Source organism: Mollisia scopiformis (genome assembly GCF_001500285.1).
Source record: "Mollisia scopiformis unplaced genomic scaffold LY89scaffold_5, whole genome shotgun sequence".
Taxonomy (NCBI): Eukaryota; Fungi; Ascomycota; class Leotiomycetes; order Helotiales; family Mollisiaceae; genus Mollisia; species Mollisia scopiformis.
In genome coordinates, this window is record NW_017263585.1 from 1,446,095 (window position 1) to 1,466,900 (window position 20,806).

A 20,806-nucleotide genomic window follows, 5' to 3' on the forward strand; every position below is an offset into this window, starting at 1 on the left:
TCGTCTCAATATAAATAAGGGAAGTCGCTTAGCAATTTTACACACAAAAAAACAGAAAAAAAAGATTAGAAAAGGAAGATACTACTATCGAGCAACAAAGCAAGTGGCAGAAATTTGGCCCCGCCACTCAGGCCCAACCGCCGGTCAAGGGGGTATGGGTAGGTTCCTGATGAGTGTGGTGGGATTTCCCTCCGGTCAAGGAGACTCACATCCTTCGGTCAAGAAGGAGGATCCGCAATCACATCCACCGGTTAAGGTGGAGGATTGGATACAAAATTTCTGCTTATTTAAAACTATAAGGTATGTGTGCTCAGTCTTACCTATTGGGTCCATGCGATTTATCGCGCTAACCAACTTTGAAATACTGTACGTCGATGTTACTTTCAAGGTTAGCGTTTTTTTTCTATGGCGAATGATTATCCACACCAAGATCTGATTGTATATTCACATTTCATGTTTATGGAGGGTCAAATACGGCACGATCACTCTTACAGCATATTGGAGAAGCAGTTGACTTGGATTCTCAACTTCTAGCAAGACACCGTCCTCAACAATATCGGTTATCAGGTTCCATCGATGAAATCTGTTCAATGTTTATCTAAGCCTTGAGAACTTTCATTCGATAGATGTTGGGAAGAGTCTGGGGTTGTAAGAAGCGGCTTCTGAGCGAGATTGGTGGGCGCAAGACCAGGAATTGGAGCTCTGATCTCACTGCTCTCCATCAACAAACACTCATTATCCCTCGAATCTCCAGCCCACAGCGCCCCAACTCTTCCTTCTTCTGGAACTTTTTGTTGACCCTTGGGTCGTTCTAGATCTTCGGCTTGCGCTTGGCGTTCTCCTCGAGTCAATATATACGCAATAGATACAGCCCGAAGTTCGTCTTCAAATTCGATTTTTTCAAGGAGGAATGTGCCTGTAGGACTGTGGACATTTGTTCTGAGGTTCTGTGAAAGCTGATGGAGAGTCTTTTGTACACTTGGGTTTTTTCGACATGGATAACGGAGATCATCGAGGCCTGGAACGCTAGGGACTGCTGAATGTTAAACAGGCATCCCTATGCGATCAGGTTGATAGACTTACATAGAATTGTCCAGACGCAACTATCAAGATGATCCACCATGGCCAAGGGATCTGGGTCATAGGGCGCAACAAACTGGCATTGCGCGAAGGTAAAATCAACAAGTCTTTGAGGCAAGTTACTAACGTAAGCTTGCTCTCGGAGCTCGAATGATGGGGCCAATCCCAAGTGCATCTTGATGATAATTATTCGAATTTGGTGCTTGTCTGCTGGTTTCGATCTTGCTGAGTAGTCTGTATTTTGTTGAAGTAGCGTTATCTTCGGGCGCACTTCGGAGCTTCTGGGTGATCATGACCGTCAATGACCCGTCTGAGAACAAGACTTTTGCCCCAATCATAATCTCAGCTTGTTGATTTAGACATAGCCCCAAGTCATCCTGCACGGAGCTATATCCACGCTCAGCCCTTTTCTCTTCAGATTAGATTTCTTTTCTCTTTCTCAAGTAAAGCCTAGACTAAAAACTATTGAGTCCATTGTCTTCTCCTTGCCGGAGACTACGAGAATTCTTCATAGGCATACTTGTGCCCTGTTCGAGCCACATGTCAACATTTATAATTCAAAGTTCCCTTACTGCAAAGACCAGGTAATGCGCATTCCCATTTCTTGAATTCTTTATTGTTCCTGTCCTGGCGCGAGATAGACATCCAGGTAGTCCTCTGACCGCCTTCTTTATCATTGGTGATATCTGAGGTTGGCTCATGGCGAAGATCATTCTTCAATGAATGCACCTCACACTCAATCTTATCACAGCTTTCTACTCGTCTCGTCATATAGTCCCAATTTCTTGCAGCCACCTCCCAGTTAATCACTTCGCCGAGTATCACAGGGCAATGATTCTCCTCTTCTCGACTTTCCCATTCTACTTCTCTTTCTGATGTCCCTTACCAGGTAATATGTCCTGCAGAGCCGTGGAGCTTCAACTCCTGTTTGCAAATGATCTTAATCGTGGGCCGTCCAAGGAAACTCGGAGTTTCAGGCACTGCAATATTAGGTCAATATCACAGACAATATAGCAGAAAATGAGAAGAATTTATAGAATCCTTCTCTGTGGTCTCACCTGGAAGGAATGACTGTGCATAGTCACTCGCAGAGGGCGCCAGGAAAAGGACCCGTTGGTATATAATCTGGTACATACTCGAGTTGTTGCTTTGTAAGGTTGTGTTTGAGGCTCAGCTGCGATCCGAGGAAGGTGATGTGATCTAGGGACTTCATTTGATTACCAGTCACAGAAACATGCTCCACGTATTTTAGAAGAAGTTGGTGGAGTCTTATCCAACTATGGGACAAGCAAAAAGGTTGGGCAGATCAATTTTGGGGCAAATGCGTAGCCAGATCACAATGCAAGAGCTAGAAAGAAGTCTTGAAGGCATGATGAATTATCTCTACATTCAGAGCAAACAAGAAAGTGCTACTAACAGACCTTTGCGCATCGGTATACTTTAATGTTTGTAACTGAAAGCTGAAGCAAGAATGCGACAGTGCCAGACTGTCATCAAAAAGCAGTCCCGCGCAACGACCGTGCCGACTCAAACATAAACATAACCTTTACTCAAGTCCGACTCAATACAAGATTGTACCACACCAGACCAGATCAGTTGAAAGGACAGTTGACAGGCTTGTGTGTGGCCCCTTTGCACAAGAAGCAAGGTAATGGACATTTCTGGATCCTATGTCCCTCACCACAGTTTCCACAGACTTTTCCTGTCCAGTTGGGTAAAAGCTTTTTAACTGATTCTTTCTTAGTCTCCAAATCCAAGAGTCGACCGCTGTTCTTTATCGCAAATGCTTGCGTGACCTTCTCTGGACCCGAAAAGCCGGGAACGCCGAATTTGACAGAAGGTTGAGGATGGAAGCCAGGGAACGCAGGAACACAAGGATACTTGAGTTCACCAGGGCCAGTCAAAACGTTAGAAGTTTGTGCCTTTACGGAAATCTGAGGGTGAAGACCAGGAAACGAAGGAACACAAGGATACTTGACTTCAACATTATCGGTGGAAGTCTTGGTTCTCTGTGACCGTTCTCTCCGCGAATCGTATGCTCTTTGCTTAGCAGACTCCGTATCGTTCGCAAATGTAGTCCTAGCTCTCGGCTCCGGTAGTGTTGTGCGAGAGCTCAGCACATCTCCTGATTCTTGATTGAGCTTCTGTGCCTCATTGGCTTGTAGTGGTGCATCGATACTGGGGACTAGACGAAGCTGCTCAATCGCATGCTCTTCTAGCTCTTCTTTGATGTCTACATGTCTCTCAATTGCGGGACTACCAAGACGCTCAGGGGAGTGACGAAGCTGTGCGTTCCTCTCATCTTCTGGCTCCGGCTTGATCCTTGGATTTGTAGGAGTATCAGCTGCTGGCGGATACTGGCGTAGAATATGACTGCTGCCAAAGTTTCTTTCATCATTATGGTGCATCTGCCATCGTCGTGAATAAGGGCTATCACTACCAGCATTTGGAGTTAGGCGTAAACTTGGGGGGGCATCCAGTGGATGAATCTGAGAAACGATAGTAGTTTGGTCAAGCCATGATGAGTCCATAACGCGGTCCTTATGGCTTTGTGGATACAATCTTCGGTCTCTTCTAGCAAGAGCGAACTGACAGGTCTGTGGGAAAGCATCCAAAGTTCGGAATTGATCAGGACTTATAAAGCGGAAATCTACAGCCGATCTGAAAGGCGGCTTTCCAGCTCTACCCCTGACCAACAAGGAGAATAATGTCTTTCGTTTGAGTTTGCCCCGACCTGGTATTGCTGTAGATCTGCCAGGACAGTCATCAATTCGATGCTCGACAGTGTTACAGTGCGGACACCCATCAATGAATCCGTATTCATCGACATTGTAGGTGCAATCTGCCAGAACATGTCCTGACTTTCGACATCCTCCGCATATCTTCGGGCCACCAACAAGAGCTAAAGGCTTTGGGATTGCCGCATGCTGTCCCTTCTCTTTTTTCACCTTATGCAGCTCATATGCCGACTTCTGGGAGGCCAAGCTTTGTGGAAATGGTCGCCCAGCTCGTGGACCGGCAGGAATGGTTGAAGTATGGATCATAAGGTCTTCTTCGGAAGATATTTCCGCTGGAGGCTCAGGAGGTGTGAAATGTGCAGGCAGAGGCTCCACGCCAGGGAAATGCTCGTCGGGCCCTATATACATTCAGTATTACCCCGGGAAAGGGAACGTGAGTTCGCAGCATAAACAGCAACTTACAAAAAGCGATCCATGTTCGCCATTCAGCATCCCATTGCTGATGGGGTGGAGTATATTGGGGTCCGTTGCTTCGAAACGTCTCCAGACATTTCCTGTAGTGGATGTTTACCTCTCCGATTTGAATGCCATCTCGCAAGGCAAGCTCGCGCATGCGGGGAAACTGGGACGCGTACGCCATCCCAAGGTTCTTGAAAGAGAGGGTGAGTCTAACGTTTCTTCTCAAGATCGGAGGAGACACAGGAGCAGAACGCGAACGCGTAATACGCCGGTACCGTTCAACGTATGAGTCTCCCCAGCTTGAGACGAAACGCTTTCAAGATGAGAACGAGACGAACAACCTGACAGCTCGCTGTTGAGCTTGCCAATACCGCAGTTATTTTGAGAGGTTGTTGGGAGAGGAGGGAGAGAGGTGGAGTTGTCAAAACAAAGTCATGGTCTACCGAAAGCCCGACAGCTCCTTCCCAATCAAGTAGAAGCGCCACTACCATCCAGACGGAAGGTGTAATCGGAGCTCAAATATCTTCACAGGTGAAATTTGGAATAAAGGATATCGAAATTCAGCAAACTGACTTAGCAGAACAGGACATGTTCGAGATCGACATGGCAATCGCTACATAGGTACATAGGTACATTGATAGAGTACAGCGGCAGGAAGTTGTAATCATTAGTAGATCAAAACTTCAACGGACAATCCACGTCCCTATGAAGGTCTCGAAAGCATCTCCAATTTGGGCATTGCTGAGGACAACTTTCCTTCTCGTGTCCCTTGAGTCCACAAAGCTCGCAGCCCACGATTTGCCCTCCCTCCACTCTTTCACCCTGACGAGCTACGTCACTTCGACTGACAACAGATGGAAGAATCTTAAGAGACTCAACTGCCTTCATATTATTCAAATCCACAGCCCCCACTCGATCCTTTCCGACGTTGGCTTCTGTCTTCCTCTTCGTGGCCTCTAGAACCGCTATCTCCTCCTCGGAATCTGATACCTCAGACAATTCTTCTTGCCCTGATAGAGATTGGTCGTTGATCTTGTTTTGTGCTTGTCCAGTCTGCATTTCCTTTGCCTTTATCTTCACAGCCCTTCTCTGCCTCTTGGCCAATTTCTTCGCCCGACTATTCCGCGGGATGATAATTTCTTTGTCCTTGGGGAACCATTCATAGAAGGCAGTGTATAAAGCTTGTTGTTCAGCCGCGTGATCCGCATTCTGTTTGGGTGTATTGTGTCTAGGCTTCTGGAAATGGACGTCCGGAAATTGATTGTGTGGCCCTGCCGGGGGAAATCAGCAACCGTATAATATCATAGTGAATTCTACTTACAAAAGCATTTCCACGTCAGAAATTCTGCAAAGAAGAGCTTTTCTGATGCTGACATCTTCTTTCTGCACGTTTTGCTCACTAATCTCTTGTGCTGTTGATAAGCTATGCACACAGCGTCAAGTTTCCCTTCCTTGCGGGCCTTCTTGTTGATCGACTTGATTTGCGAAGTATACATCATTTTGGGTGTCGAAATATTGTAAACTTCGAACTTGGAATGGACGTTGGGAGGATAATCAACACTCTTTTGTTACTGGAAAGAGTCGCGAGCAACAAAAGAGTCGCGCACGGCCGTGAATGTTCTAATCCGTGGGCGGCTAACCTGTAAAGGCGAACGCTGAAAGGTTTAGACGTTCACCTTTATCATCAAAGTTAGACGAACGTTCGGAACTCTAGAGCTCTTAAGCATTCTTGGAAACATTCGTGTCAATTTCCTCCTCTACTTGTCTCTAAGCTCTACTACCCGCAGCATATACATTCAAGCTTCTTGAAGATCGAAATTTTCTCTCCTGATCTTCGTCACTTTTGCTGACTCCAAGATGTTCCACCTAAGTCATGGTCAAATCTCGAGTTGCTGTCTTTGACACTCGCCCCTCTTGGCTCTTTCGTCAGCGGCCTGACTCCATATATATCACTTTTACTTCTGATTTGACCTCACAACACTTCACCATGGTGATTTTGCTACCGCCTTCCATTAGTAAATGCAGCCGCGTCTGCTCAACAATTACGAAACCCATCTCCGGTAACCATTTTTTGAACTTTTTCTGACATTGCCCTACCCTTTGACACTCTAAGATCTTTCCTAACAAGCGTCTTCCATTCCCAGAGCATACTTGTCAATGGTGCCTTTTCCTTGCAAAGTCCGTGTCTTGCCTTCATAGTAGCCTCCGAGAGTAAGATATTGAAAGCTTTATTCGGAGTTAAATCTTAATTCTTTTGAAGCAAGCCACGAGAAGTCAGCGGTATGGGAGCAAATACCTGCGAGTACTTTGCGGCTAGAAATGTCCACTCTGCATCCCTCCCTCCCAGTTGTGGCTGAATATAGGAAAGTGGCTTCCAATCGCCTATGAAGATGGAAATCTCCTCGCTCAGTGGCCATTAGTCAAGCTACACATGCTTCAATCGGCAGCATGCAGGAAATATAGTTCTTGAATACTAGAGCGGAACAGTTAGAGAGTTGATATAATAATGAATTACCCTTATGGCTAGATACTGATTGCTGTTTAATGCATGAGCATTGTTTGAAGATCAAATTCTATCCATCAGTTAAATGATGTATATTGACTTGTAGGATCACTCGCGTTAATAATGAGAAGGTAGTGAAGTTCAAGGAAATGCTTCTTTAAAGTGCTGGCAGGTTGACACAAGGTATGACATTGTAGCTGTTCACGCTCGTTGATGACACTAGCAATAACTCAAGTTCGGTCCTACTTTTAGAGTCCTTTGAATGATCAGCGCTATATAGACTACAATATCCACATTCTTTCTCTTTAGAACACCAGAACGGTGGAAGTTTTTAGAACTGAGGATAGTCTAGAGGGGCTGGGATAAAACTGTGAGGTGGAGAAATGGGGACTTTCTGATTATCAGTAGATGTATCAGATTGATGTAGAAGTAACTCACATATGAGATTTAGAGTATTCCACTGAAATGATCAACTTATTGAAGCTTCATTTTATGTCCACAGTGAACGAGTTAATTGGATCTCACAAACAATAAGTTTAACCAACAGGTAGAAAGCACAACATAACAATTTCCTTTTCATCGCTGGTATGAAGACCAAAGGTGTGATAGGGACTAATCAAGCCTTCCTAGTTAATTGAAGCATGCGCCCACCTGACTGCAATCAGAATGGCTATAGAGTTGAATAAGCACTTCTAGTATCGCTTAGTCGGTCCTCGGCTGTCCAGAATGACTCGTTTGTTTATGGCTGCTTGGTCTGGTGGGCTTTGGAAGAATACAGCTACTTAGCTTGATGGGTTTGGCCAGCTTGTCATGTCCTCGGTTGTCTGGTTCTTTTGCTATTTTCTGCTTTCCTTTTTTGATCCACTTCTTTCATACTCTTCAATGTTAATGGAGATCTGAAATTATTTGTGGGCATTTCTTTTTGAAAATGCAAAAGTCACGGGGGGTCAATTGTTAGCGAAGAGCAGTTAAAGTACCAGCTTTTGCGCGCACTTAATCGGTTTAGCATTCAAAATACGGATAGGATTAATTAAGCAGATCTGTTATCGCTTGTTCGGTTTATGACTGTCAGAATGGCTTGTCCGTTTGTGGCTGCTTGGCCGAGTGGGTTTTGAGGTAATACAGCTGCTAGGGTGGGGTTGGTCTGGCCAACCTGCTATGCCCTCGACCGCCTGGTTATTTTGCCACTTTGTTTCTTTTATTTCGAGAATTTTGCAATTTGTTTTTATTATATCATTTGATGGTATTAAAATCTGTCGATTTTGGTTATTGTTTCAAATCTTCGGTGGCTTATTTCTCCTCAAGCGAAAAGCGCAAAACGCGCAAGGAGCGCGGATCGCGCGAACAGCACAAATAGTGAGGATAGCGCAAGGAGCAAGGTCCGAAATCTTTTATAGGCCGAGAGACATTCGGAGCTGTGCTTGCTGCGGTGGACTTTTTCAATTATTTACATGAACACCACCAGCACGAACTCGTTTTGAAATGTGGATTCCATTGAAATCCAGACTATATTTTTCGTTGTTTCCTCGGTTATGCTTGTTCCCCCACCGGAATGTTTCCTTCTCTCAACCGATATCTCACATGAACAGCACTACATCTGCTCAGGCTCGACTCAAGCTCGACTCATCTTCGGCTCAGGTCTGCTCAGGTCTGCTCAGCTTCTTACAAACAATAAATAGATTTTCAACAAGCTAAGGATCCTTCAAGCTAAAAGTCGTACTCCTCCTCATCTTCATCTATGCCCCCACTGGGTAGCATTCCCTCCTCATAAAAAGGCTCTACCAAGATCTTAAATGTCACATTCTCAGTCTGCCTTCCAGCCCTAGCCTCAGCCTTCGCTTCTCGGAGTTTCTCTATGAACGTCTCCTTCGCTGAAGCCCAGGAGTCCTCCGCATCATGATACACTGTGATCTTGGTGTCGAACGTAGGAGCCCTCAAAGTTAACTTTATCTTCTCGATGTGACGCCGCTGTGTGACTTTGGAAATCCCTTCGATGAAGGCGGGAAGAGGCGTCCCCATGAACTTTCCATCGTCCCATCTCTCCTCGGTGTACCGAGGCTCTCTCGTGATGATCCACAGCGGAATTTGTATTTTCTGGCGAGGCTTTGCCGAAGAAGGTTCAGTCGTTGAGCCTTGCGTTGCCTCTTTTCTTTCATGCGCTTGTAGTCGGTTTGTCGCAGTTGTTGAGCCATTTATTTCATCGCTTACTGTCTCTGTGCTATGGGATGACTTTTCCAGCCTGGGTTGCTTTGTAGGAGCCGCTTCCGATAGATCAGCTAGACTTTTAAACCCATCAGAAAGTTCGCGTGGTGGATCCTGTCGATTCGCCGAGCGTCCAAAATCATTGACTGATGGACTTGGTGAAGCCTCTCGGCTCGAAGAGAACTGTTTTGCAGCCGGTCTATGCAGAGCTGATTTACTGTTTTTAGAATGCAAAAGCGCGTCCCTTGGAGACAGAATAAGTTTTGGATCATCTATCCCAGAAGAGTGGCCAATAGGCCCTGCTTCGTTAGTTGTTGTAGACTTCGCAAGAGCGCCGATTTCACTCTCATGGGCTGATGAGGAGGAAGGCGACCCGCGTGATGTTCTTGAACCACGCTTTTCTCGTTCACGGACCGGTTCCATTCGTGGCGACGATACTGGATCCCAAGGTTTCGGTTGCACCGCTTTAGTGGTAGTATCATTCCGTGGTGAGGACGGCGCTGAATCTTGACCCCAATCGGGATGATTTGTTACTTGAGCAACCCTGGAAGCATTTAATTGTGGTGATGCACTCTTGCGAATATCTGAAGAGACCATAGAGGCAATCGGAGCAGGTCGCCCTGCAACAGTCAGTGCAAGAGGAAGTAGGTTCTCTGGATTGGTCTCTGCATCTTTCGTCGTGGACCGAGGTGGGATTTGGTCAAATGATCCCGCAACGGAGGAAGATCCAGTGCGATCGCGAGCCTCGATTTCGTCCTTAATTAGTTGCTCGATTTGATCGTTTGGTACTGTGTGAGGAAAGCTGCGAATTACTCGTTTCCTATCTGTTCGTCTCAAAGGTTCTGCAAGGTGATACTTCTTCTTCTTTCGGGGAGAATCCGCATTGCTTGGAGGGTGACGGCGTTTAGGCGAGTGCAAGAAAGTTTCGTCGTTAGAATCCTGCTTCCAAATTAGCGATTGAGCTTTGGTTGTGCGCACGGATTGTTAGATCGTACCGAATCGTCTGGAACTTCAAAAATGTCGACATTGGAAGTACCGATGCCTCCCGTCGTCGCGCTACCCGCCGGCGGTGGCTTACGACTCCTTTCATCAAGTGCTGCTGCTGCATATATGGATGGAGTTCTCTTTGATTTGAGCCTGGACATTGTAAGAATCCCGCATTGAGAAGGCTAAATACCAAGTTTCAGGGGACATACGTCACCTGCGCAGAGCCTGATCTAGCGTGTGCTGAAGCGGTCAGGGGCGCGGAAACACCTCTTTCTATGGCACAATCTATCTGTCGAGCTGGAGTTGTGCTCTCCCTAGATTGATCTCTGGGTTCTGAGTCTTTGTGTCCATACTGCGTATTGTTGAAAGCGTAACGATTCTGTTTCCAGAAGAGCTGTTTGAGCAATGCGACAATCCTACCAAATGTTAGCAAATCGGCGAAAGAGCGAGAGTTTCTTAGGATGCCCCACCGAGCACGGTCTGCCGGAAGTTGTAAGTCCGAATCGTGATTCCAGCTTCTTTCAGGCGACCAAAATCGCTCACCATTCCCCCCTTTCTCGTCGAGAAATGCTTGGGCCATTTCTTCGAGGTCGATCTGGTCTGATGATTGATTCCAGTGAAGAACATGTGTGGCCGGGCGACCAGAGCTCGTGTGGTAAGATTTTCTCCAGGCGTGAGCAGCCTCCATGAAAGTGTTCGTATCTTTCAGGGATGCGTGTTGGAATCCGAGTTCTTCACAAAGCTGTCTCACCGAAGGAACTTTGCTTAGTGGCAAGGAGGGTTTCGATGATGACGTCATGACGAGGAAAGCCTTGGTGAAGAGAGCTGGACTGCTCGAGCACAGAAATAAAGACGAAGAGTGGAGAGACGGAGAGATGGAGAGACAGAAAGACGAAAGCAAGAAGGGGCTGCCAGCAGCAGGAAGGTAGGAAGTGCAAAAACTTATGGCCCGCGTGGGTGGAAAGCAACTCTTACAAGGCGTGTAAGGGCGATGCCGAGGGCGAGGCCTCAGCCCCCCGACGCGGAAGGCGTGGCCTGCATCCGCGAGCCAATCAAGAGGCGGGTCAACTCCTTCCTCCAGTTCCACGTTGGCCAAAGAGTCCAATTTTCCAGCAAGCGTTTGACTGGTTCTCTGCGTCCTGTATGTCGTGGTGCAAGTATAAAAATCCCTTTTAGCGCTTCTCTCTATCATTCCATTTGCGTTAACTAGTCATCCAATTTCTGAGATTCCTTCACATACGCACCAGCACCTGTGTATGAACAACTATTCCGCAATCTGCCTTATTCAATATGCTTTACGGTGGTAAACAACTCAGGGGCACAGTTGGCGCCTGCTGCCTAAACAATGCCCCCCAGCTAAGGGCGTCATCGTCATGCAAAGCAAGCAGCTCGACCAGGGTGTCTTGCGTACAAAAGGCCCCGGGGCCCAATTCCTCGCCATCATTCATACACAGATATTTTCTCCCTTACATTGACTTCCCTTCAATTAGCCTCGCCCGAATCTCCAACCAAGGACACTATGGCATCTCAAGACCTGTCTCAGGACCTGTTCTTCGTTGCATTCGCAGATTCGGCAATTTCTTTCATAACAACTTCTATGAAATTGACATTCCGCAATTTCGCACCCGACTTGCCCTCAAGTTTCTGGCTATCATCGATCAGTGTACTTGGTAAGTCGGCTTATTAATCCCACTTGCAGTCCTAGGACTTCCACCGAATCACATTTCCATCCTGACTTTACTTAAGGATTCATTTATGTTGCCAAGAATTACTGTAAGAATTTAATCGCAGCTGAGACACAAAGCATTCAACGAATCGTGACCAACCTCCAAGATGGAATGTTACAGCAAGAAGTTAGCTCCCAGCATCAATTTTTACAACTCCACACCGCCGTTAATGAAATCCAAATCCAAGGACTAAGCACCCCCCACAAGGAAGTTGTAAAGGCCAACTGGAGCGAAGGACGGGTTGCCGGCGTCGAGAGAACTACATCGACTCGTAAAAGTCATGAAAGCATCAAAATCAACCAAAAGGTACTCCCTTCCACATACTTAAACCTGCTGTGTATCCATCGCTTATATAACCCCCTCTCTTAGTCGATCTTGATCAATTCGATTGGATAAGATCTTACTACCCGCACGACCAACGATGATTAAATACAACTTATATTTTCAATTAAGAACTTGATTGAAAAGAAAGGATATTACTCAACCCAATTACTGTTTAGGCCATCATCGAGAATTGGAAACAGCAACAAATGAAGGGGGAGGGAGGAGGCTTTAATTTTGTTTGTTCTCCACGCGTCGTTTTGTTTTTCAGGCTTCCGCATTCCTTAAATTTTTGCGACCGGCAGTTTCCAGGGTTTATTTGGGCGGTAAACCCTCGAGAAGCAACGAAGAGGAAGAGAACCAGCGGGTTTTGGCCTTTGTAGATTCCATATACCTTGAAGTTAAAGTAGTTTCGAAACATGTTGTAGGACCACGAGTCCTTCTAAATAGTGAATTTGAATACCACGGCATCAATCACTCACTGCGTGGTGGTGGAAATATTAGATTTCGCGAGCTGGAACCAAACCAAAACAAAAACGTTCGCAAATCATTATAATGGCGCACGCCGTTCATCAAATCCAGCAAATAGTGAAGGCTTAATTTGAATTATTGACATTGGATAGGTCATATCCCTGTAGTAGCTGGAGAATGAATGCGGATATTATATCACGTGATACAATCACTCGCCAGTTTCTGGCCAAATCGTAGGTTTTCGAACATAGAATTCACAGAACAAAAGCATCGCAAAGATTCAACACTTTGCATATCAATTGCCCGTGCTACCTCGTTTGCACAGCATAGCACGGCACAGACGTAAAGAGAGCTCCCATTCATGATAGAGCCGTATCTCTTACAACCTTCGACGATTATCATCTCGCAACCTTACAACCTTATGAAGATAGTAAAGGATTCAGGTTCACGTTGGAACTGATCTTCTTTATTCAGTAGTAATGGTAGACTTTGTGGAAAAGAAAGAGCTCCTTGATCGCCAGAATACCTACCAAAGACTTCGCATCTTTGTATCACGTGATACAAACTGCTCCTGGATTCGATGCCACATGTCCTCACAGTTTGAGTTGCATCAAATGCACGCGTGAGTTTCTCCCCCCGCTGGAGCCGGTTTCATATCGAAATCAATCTCCAGCATAATTGAACAGATACTTGGACTTCTTTTTGCTAAATGGGGGTCTTGAAGATTGTTGGGAAAGGATTATTTTCGAGTGTTTCACTGCTGACAGGGGGGCCGAAGTTGGTTTTGCGAGAGAGAAAACAAAGTGCCTCGCAAACTAACTTCTGAGGTCACTCATGCTCCCTGATCATTAGGAAGATACTTCAGGCTTTATGTTTTGCATTGATATTTACTCTTCTTGTTATGTGTCCACCCTGATGTGAAATTGGGGGGAGACATTGCCATGGGCTGGATCGATGTTGCCGCTCCAAATATGGGAAAGGAGCGGGGTTATTGTAACGTTGTAATGTAGATGGTGGCAGTGGCTGGCGCATGTTCCCAAGCTCCTGCCTTTGTGATTCCTGATCACGCATTTGTATGTGGGCTGCTCTACGAAGGCATCAGCACTCAGTCAGCTCGCTCGGACCGGCTGGTGCGATAGAAGCCTTGGATAGAACCTGATCCCTTTCCAATCGCGCCTTATGCTCAGCTACGTCAGCTGACTACGTGGAGCCACATATTAGAATAATTCTTTAAACCTGTCCAGCAAGTATCCAAAAAGAGCCTGCTCAGTGAGACAGAACAATATCAAGTCTCCGGGCTTTAGCACAGGCAGAACTTGAAGCTTGTGGTATTCGTAGCCGAGGAGCCCAAAAAGCCTCCCAGCTTACTGGGTCTCAAGGGAGCCAAAATGAGCACAAGAGAGGACAAAGCTCAACCAGCTAGGTATATACATAAGAGGGTATGCGCTAAGGTTTCATGAGCTGGGCTTAGGAAGTAACCGCACGTGACCTAGGGGATTTCCAAGGCCACGTGCCCGGCTAGCTAAGTAGAAGACAGGGACGATACGGGTTTGTCACAAGGAGGAGGGTTTCATATCAAGGCTTAGTTGTGTTAAAGTTAACAAAGAATAAAGCTAATGATGTTCTGACCTTTTTGGTCAGGTCATTAACGCTAAAAATATACTTTCACAAAACGGAGCTAAAGAATGTTCTGACCATTTTAGTCAGATAATTAAGCAAGGCTACCTGTCTGCATAAATAACATAGAAGAGCAGGTCTCCTAGTAGAATGCTCCTTGGTTATTATAGCGATCAAGGTCAAGTTTTCTAGGAGAGTAGGCATTCTAGGAGGACGCTCCCAGGAGAATGTAACGGCGAGGAGGAATCTTCTGAGATGGCAGTTCCAAGAGAACGTTACCCCTAGTAGAAGACTCCCATGTTAGTATAGTGGTGAGGAGAATGCTTCTAGGAAATCATGGCTCCTTAGTTGCTATCGCGGCCAGGACAAGACTCCTATGGGTTCACAGCTCCTGTGAGACAACTCCTAGTTACTATGTCGGCGAGTAAAGGCTAAACCGAAAATTGGCTTAAAGCCTCCAGTCTCAAACTTCAACTTACGCAGCTTCTATTATATCTCTTTCTCATTCCTTCTCGCAACTTACACTATCTACTCTAGATGATACTTTCAACTTATTTCTTCTGCCCTGTAAGCTCTAGGCTGCGTCCTCCTAGACGTTAAAGAGACTTCGTGGAACAATGAGGCTGAGCCGCTTCACTTGACGATTATCACGTGCACATAAGCAAATGTAGTCTGTTGAAGTGTGCCTAACAGCCTTGGGCTGTCTGGCGTTGTTTCAAGCACGTTTCACGTTATAGGCTCTATATGTAGCCGGAAGCCCTCGTTCTTTGTTCTGCACAGTTGATAATATACTTGGTTACCCTAATTGAGTTCTCCGTACGAATTCAAGTAACCGTTGTATGTTTTGATGACCCTAATGAGATCCAAAAATGGTTCCAGAGGAATCCTTATCGGAGCTAAAATAGGACCCGCCCCTCGAGACAAGACGAGGAAAGTGTAATCGGGGCCTCATAGGAGCCAATATGGGCCTTTGCGGACACTAAAACAGCTATTTAATGCATGTGCAGGCTTACTTAGCGTGTGCTCGGGCGGTACTCAGGAATTCTCACCCTCGGTTTAAGCTTGCTCACCCGTAGCTAAGGCTAAAGCAGCAACAGCTCAGGTCCAAAGACGGAAATGGAAAATGGCATGAAAACATTCCCATACTGAATTACCTATTACCAAACTTCGAGATTGTTCCTTCTACAACCCAGCAGCATCCAAGAGATCCAAATAAACCTCGCTCGTCGTGGGAAATGACGGAATTGCATGCGAGAGCTGCTCGAGCGTCATGCCTCCTACCACCGCCACTGTCGAAGCATGCAACAAATCCGCCACCTCTTTACCCACGAAAGTAGCCCCAAGTAACTTGTTCGACTGCTGATCAACAATCCACTGAGCCCATCCTGCTGCATAACCCTCCGCATGCAACATGGCTCCAAGTGTCGCAACTGGGGCATTGATTTCCTTGAACTTGATCCCCGCCTTTTGGGCTGCTTTCCGGGTGAGTCCAACAGATGCAACAGCAGGATCAGTAAATATGACGGCTGGAGTGGCAAGCCGATCTGCTGTGGCTGTCACGCGGCTCCATTCCGTAGTGCTGGTTGGGGAATTGTTGAAATCTGCACTGATGGCGTTGGATATGATGCGGCCATGGTATTTGCTTGAATGCGTCAGTGGTGCTCGGCCGTTCACGTCGCCACCAGCATACAGCCATTTTCCTGGGACAGAAGTAACACGTAGAGATTCTTCGACGGGAAGGAATGAGCCGTCTCCTTTGAGACCGAATGACTCGAGGCCTATGTTGGCGGTTTGAGCTCGTCGTCCTGCTGCAACAAGAATCTCATTGGCAGAGAAAGTGGAACCGTTCGAAAGAGTAACCTTGACGCTGTTGTCTGCTTCGCGAGCAGCATCTGTAACTTTTGTTGCCAAAATAACATTGACTCCTTTGGATGTTAAACTCTCGCGCACAAGCTTTGCTCCCTCTTCGTCAATCTTGGGGAGGATCTCCTTGGTGGATGAGATCAGGGTGACTTTGGACCCAAAGCTACTATACGCCGTAGCCATCTCCGTCCCAACAGCACCAGCGCCTACGATAACCAGATGTTCGGGGACCGTGCTGCTCGAGGTTGCTTCCCTCGGTGTCCATGGATTGACAGCTTTCAAAGGATCAGGAATAGCGGGCTCGCTCCCCGTGCAAATAGCAACAGCAACTCTCGCCTCCAATTCCACCTCACTTCCATCCAAAGCCACTACACTAACCTTCTTAACACCCACAAGCTTTCCCTTTCCTCTCACCAAAGTAACTCCACTGTTCTCTACCATCGGTACCAAAAGCTTTGTATCATCGAACATGCCGGTAAAGTCATCTCTCCTTTTCCAGACACTTTCCACCACCACGCCTCCCTCAGCCACTTTCTCTCCCACGCCAGTTACTGCACGGGCTGCTTCAAGAGCTTCATTGGGACGGAGAATGGCTTTGCTGGGTACACAGGCCCAGAAAGGACAATCGCCGCCTACTAGCTCTTGCTCAATGATGAGCGCAGTGAGGCCAGTTTTGACAACTCGAGCGGCTGTGACGCGACCTGCCCATCCAGAGCCAATGCATATCACGTCGAAAGTGTGAGTTTTCAAGGATGAGATGGGATGGGTGGATGGGTGGAGATTAATGCTTGAATAAGAAGGCATATTTCTGGCGTTGTTTATACCCAGTATTGTTGCGCAACTAGATGATGAGAAGGCGTTTAAAAAGGGGCAAGGTAGATGAGACGAAGTATCCTATGAGATAGTCAACGTGTTGTTTTATACTCAAGCATGCGGATAAATTCCAATAATGATCTTCAGGAAAATAAGCTCATTGCAGTATGCAGCGTTGATTCCACATCATACTTCCTACCTGGGATATATAAACTCCCACATCTAACCACCCCCGCGCCATAGACTAAACTATGTATCATCCCGAGAACAGCATATAAGACCCAATTAAAACCTTCTTGATCAAGGATTTCGACCCACTCTTGAGATGTCGGCCCTTTCCCCACAATCACATTGAATGCATATGGATGAATAATCCGCTCACTAGTGGCGGGAACGAGAAGCCAGTAGCTTAGTCCTCAAAACTGCAGATCGTAACAACCAAGCAATAGTTGTTATGTAATCGAACCAACGAGGCTTGAACAACAAAGCTGGAACAGTGCTGGGGAAGACTTTGGTTAATTTCTGGGTTGCTCAAGGTCACGTGAATGACCCCAAGGTGATTGTCGGCCGATCCTAAACAGGCTTCCAGAGCCGCGCCTTGAAACTACAAATTGATCAGCTAGGGTTGTTTAACCACTAGAAGTAAATGTGCTGTGCAATATTTGCAACCTTTGAGATCGTCAAGATAGGTAAATCCACCTTCTGCTTGTTGTCGCTTCCACCTATGGTGGTTAATCCATTGAAGGGTCGAGAACATTAGCTTTGGGCAAGCTCATCAAATTAGATGGAACTTTTGGGGCCCGAAGAACGTGCCTATTTCTCAATCAACACCTTGTGTCTTAAAGAGTCTCGCTTAGCAGATGCTAGCCCCTGAATTCGAAATCACGCCCTTGGTGCGATCTGAGATCCTGATATGTAAAGCAAGGAAGTGGTAAGGACTATTGGGGCACTATCAGAATTTATGTATCTCGGAATCGATGTGCTTCAGAATCATTCAGGTGAGTGCTGACGACAACTTCGAACTCCTCGACCACGTGACAACTACCTAACTTCGTCGAGGTCGAGTACCCAGGTAGGTATAAGAGCTCGTTTGCATGACAATTAAGAAGCTAGATCTTAAGATAGTCACTCCGTCGTATATCATGCCGTAAAACCTCGACCATTATAATGTACTGCCAATCCCCAGACATGAACCAACATCCCGCCCAAGCAGAACAATCCAACAAGCGGGTGAAGTATCTGGTTGGCTTCACGCATGCTTTACTGTATCCAACATAGAAAATAGATTAGCCGAACCACCACGTCGGGAGACGCATGAAACAGCACCCAGCCTCTCATAGAGCGGAATACTTGCCTTGTCTTTTCTACCTCTAAATCCTTTATTTCATGCTCATACTTCCCTAGCTTTCATCTCTTGTCTCTCTGAGCTCGTACGAAAGTCTGATATTGCCACTCCCTGTATTGCTTGCTATGGCAAACACCATCATCATCACAGGAGCCAACGGCTCGCTGGCTATCCCAACAATCGCCCATCTCCTCCAACGTTTGCCCGACTCGACCCTTGTGCTCACAGTCCGAGACGCCAGCGACCGCGATGCCAACACCAAATATTTACGCAGCACTATCGCGAAGCACCCAAAAGCTCATACGTCCATTCGGGAGCTCGACCTCTCTCGCCTCACCGCCGTACACGACTTTGCGCGCAGTATCGTTGCAGAAATAGCCGCAGGAACCCTCCCTCGGCTCTCTGCCATCGTGTGCACTGTCTTTTATTGGAATCTAGTAGATCCGGTCCAGTTCACTGACGATGGCTACGAGAAAACGATGCAGGTGAACTACTTGTCCCACGTCGCGCTGGTACTCCAGTTGATCTCGAGCTTCCAGTCCCACGGTGGTCGAATCGTCCTTTTCACGGGTGATAGCCACGAGCCTGGCAAGAATGCCCTAGATAAGGTACCGCCCGCCATCTCGAGTGACCCAGCCCAGCTTGACCAACTGGTTAACCCTGGCGCAGATGCATCAAACGATGCTCTTGGTCATGGCATGTATCGATACGCCAACTCCAAGCTCGCACTTGTCTTGTTCACACATGCACTCAACCGTCGCTTACAGCAGAATACCGAGTTGAGAAATATTACTGCGATAGTCATGAATCCTGGTAATTTGGCCCATTCGAGAGCTATGCTGGTCAATACGCCCTACAAATTAGTCTTCCTGAGAAAATTTGTGTTGAGACCGCTCTTACCGTTGCTCAAGATGAGTAAGTTAGTCATTCTCTAAAAAGATTCTATTTGATGGTAACTGTTTGGCACAATAGCGGACCCAACGGCACGCATAGCTGCCGCAGCTGCGATTGACGTTGCTCGCCTAGCTACTAATGAAGCCCATCCCGGCGAGCGTGGTTACTTTACACTTCTCAAACCAGACCAAGGCTCCGAAGCCAGCAGAGATGAGATGACACAAGAAGCTCTTTGGTTAAAAAATGTGCTATGGGTAGGCTTGACATCAAAAGATTTAATTCTGGTTAGGAAAAGTGTCGCTTAGGAAGTTGGGGGTCCAAGATACTGTGATCATCGTGCTTTGTTTCTGTAGCAATAGATTGATGTTGATGTTGATGTTTATTAGTTCGCTAGTAATATTTCAGCCTTCGCGTTTACCGGAATTAGCGTAAGAGCTCAAATATAGATGATATAATACTTTTTATTTATTTACAGGATTTAATATCGAGACAATACTTCTGATAATATCGATATTTGCGCCGAAGCCTGCCAGCGTTCCCTACCCCATAATCCGTCTTGCGCAGCCATCTATAAAATGTGACAGGAGCTGGATCAGCGCTCCCAACGGGTGGTCTGTTTTAGCGTGCCCGACAAGAACCACCCGTCTAGACTGGTTTGGGTTACAGTTTTTAAGAATCGTCAGCCTATTGGTCCGTGACGGTTCCGGCCTCCCTGAAACTGTCAAGACCGTCTGCCCGTCTACTATTGGGGTAGCCTGAGGATAGTGGAGATTAGGGGAAATTGGAGTGTCTTAGAGCCTGAGAATCTCAGAAACTTGAAGCCTGAGGTTGAAAATACACTATTAATAGTTTTTATTTGTCTTGGCAGTTCAAATCGTTTGGAACCGTCTAGAACCTGTACGGTTTGGTCTCATAGTTTTCCGGAACCGTACTAGTATAGTTGGTTTGGTTTTAGGGTCAAAACCAAACCACACCCATTGGGAGCGCTGAGCTGGATGTCGCAATACTTCGCTCATATAACGTGGACTATGATAGAGAAGACGGAAAGATAAGAATGCAAGGAATAAACTTATCAAACTGAGGATCAAATTTATCCATAATAGTATTCCCGATTGGTCTATATGTTTGAAAGTGGCCTTGGAGGTCTCCTCATCAAGAAGCTCCGTGCCGGTCGACTCAAGTCTCGCGTTATTATTTGATGATTGTTGAAACTTCTCTGGAATCCTCACTCCCATGCCATTTGCTCCATTGCCAATGTTCCCCTTCGGCGCCTCGACATGGTTCGGAAGGACTGACAGATCACCCAGTAAGATCTGATAAGCTTCCCGTCCGTCCAATCGCTCCAAAATCGCTGATAATAGGGCAGCTTGAGCGTGAGATTGCCTATTCGGCTTATCTTCACAATACGTGGGGTCTGCCTCGCTCTCAAATTGGGCGTAGGGATTAGCACCATCAATGTAATAAAGTGGTACTTCAGCTGCACTGTAGACTCTTCGGTGCGTCGATGACGACAAGATCTTGCCTGTCGAAGTAGGGTAGGCAAGATTTGTTGGTGCAGGGAACAGAGCAAGCTATATTGATTTTCAGTGGCTGTAGGGTGACTGAAGAATGTTGTAGACTTACTTTCCATAATGTGATCACGGATGACAACAGAAGAATAAAGATCAGATAATTCAAGGATTTGATTTCTCCACGTGAAATCCTCTAGCCAAGTGGGGCCTCACTTATGCAAGCGGAGCCACGGGAATCTGCTTTTTTACTCACATCTGCGAGACAATCTTCGTGA

The 20,806-nt window shown here is 46.5% G+C and overlaps 5 protein-coding genes across 5 annotated transcripts; 1 reads left to right on the forward strand and 4 right to left on the reverse strand.

Moving 5' to 3' along the window:
- Positions 1-587: 587 nt before the first annotated feature.
- Positions 588-1,851, reverse strand: LY89DRAFT_770742 (uncharacterized protein; the record flags this gene model as incomplete). The annotated part of the gene is made up of 3 exons (XM_018221864.1): positions 588-1,033; positions 1,084-1,314; positions 1,653-1,851. The coding sequence occupies 3 exons, from the start codon at positions 1,849-1,851 to the stop codon at positions 588-590; spliced, it is 876 nt and encodes a 291-aa protein (XP_018075740.1).
- Positions 1,852-2,672: 821 nt separating this feature from the next.
- Positions 2,673-5,776, reverse strand: LY89DRAFT_665821 (uncharacterized protein; the record flags this gene model as incomplete). The annotated part of the gene is made up of 4 exons (XM_018212870.1): positions 2,673-4,216; positions 4,281-4,440; positions 5,073-5,548; positions 5,599-5,776. 4 exons carry the CDS (start codon positions 5,774-5,776, stop codon positions 2,673-2,675), a joined length of 2,358 nt encoding a protein of 785 aa, XP_018075741.1.
- A 2,462-nt stretch (positions 5,777-8,238) lies between these two features.
- Positions 8,239-10,879, reverse strand: LY89DRAFT_681900 (uncharacterized protein). The gene is made up of 4 exons (XM_018214397.1): positions 10,440-10,879; positions 10,179-10,385; positions 9,978-10,119; positions 8,239-9,921 (listed from the first exon to the last, which is right to left on the reverse strand). Exons 1-4 carry the CDS (start codon positions 10,766-10,768, stop codon positions 8,488-8,490), a joined length of 2,112 nt encoding a protein of 703 aa, XP_018075742.1. The 5' UTR covers positions 10,769-10,879; the 3' UTR covers positions 8,239-8,487.
- A 4,241-nt stretch (positions 10,880-15,120) lies between these two features.
- Positions 15,121-17,045, reverse strand: LY89DRAFT_681902 (dihydrolipoamide dehydrogenase). The gene has a single exon (XM_018214398.1). The coding sequence runs from the start codon at positions 16,770-16,772 to the stop codon at positions 15,288-15,290; it is 1,485 nt and encodes a 494-aa protein (XP_018075743.1). The 5' UTR covers positions 16,773-17,045; the 3' UTR covers positions 15,121-15,287.
- Positions 17,046-18,162: 1,117 nt separating this feature from the next.
- LY89DRAFT_639377 (NAD(P)-binding protein) lies at positions 18,163-19,325 on the forward strand (the record flags this gene model as incomplete). The annotated part of the gene is made up of 2 exons (XM_018211618.1): positions 18,163-19,041; positions 19,099-19,325. The coding sequence occupies exons 1-2, from the start codon at positions 18,252-18,254 to the stop codon at positions 19,323-19,325; spliced, it is 1,017 nt and encodes a 338-aa protein (XP_018075744.1). The 5' UTR covers positions 18,163-18,251.
- Between the last annotated feature and the right edge of the window lie 1,481 nt (positions 19,326-20,806).

Coding starts and splice junctions, on each gene's coding strand:
- LY89DRAFT_681900 (XM_018214397.1), bottom strand. CDS start 10,768: ATGACGTCATCATCGAAACCCTCCTTGCCACTAAGCAAAGTTCCTTCG. Junction 10,386..10,439: donor CTTCCGGCAGACCGTGCTCG/GTGGGGCATCCT, acceptor AACATTTGGTAG/GATTGTCGCATTGCTCAAAC. Junction 10,120..10,178: donor TCAGGCTCTGCGCAGGTGAC/GTATGTCCCCTG, acceptor TACAATGTCCAG/GCTCAAATCAAAGAGAACTC.
- LY89DRAFT_681902 (XM_018214398.1), bottom strand. CDS start 16,772: ATGCCTTCTTATTCAAGCATTAATCTCCACCCATCCACCCATCCCATC.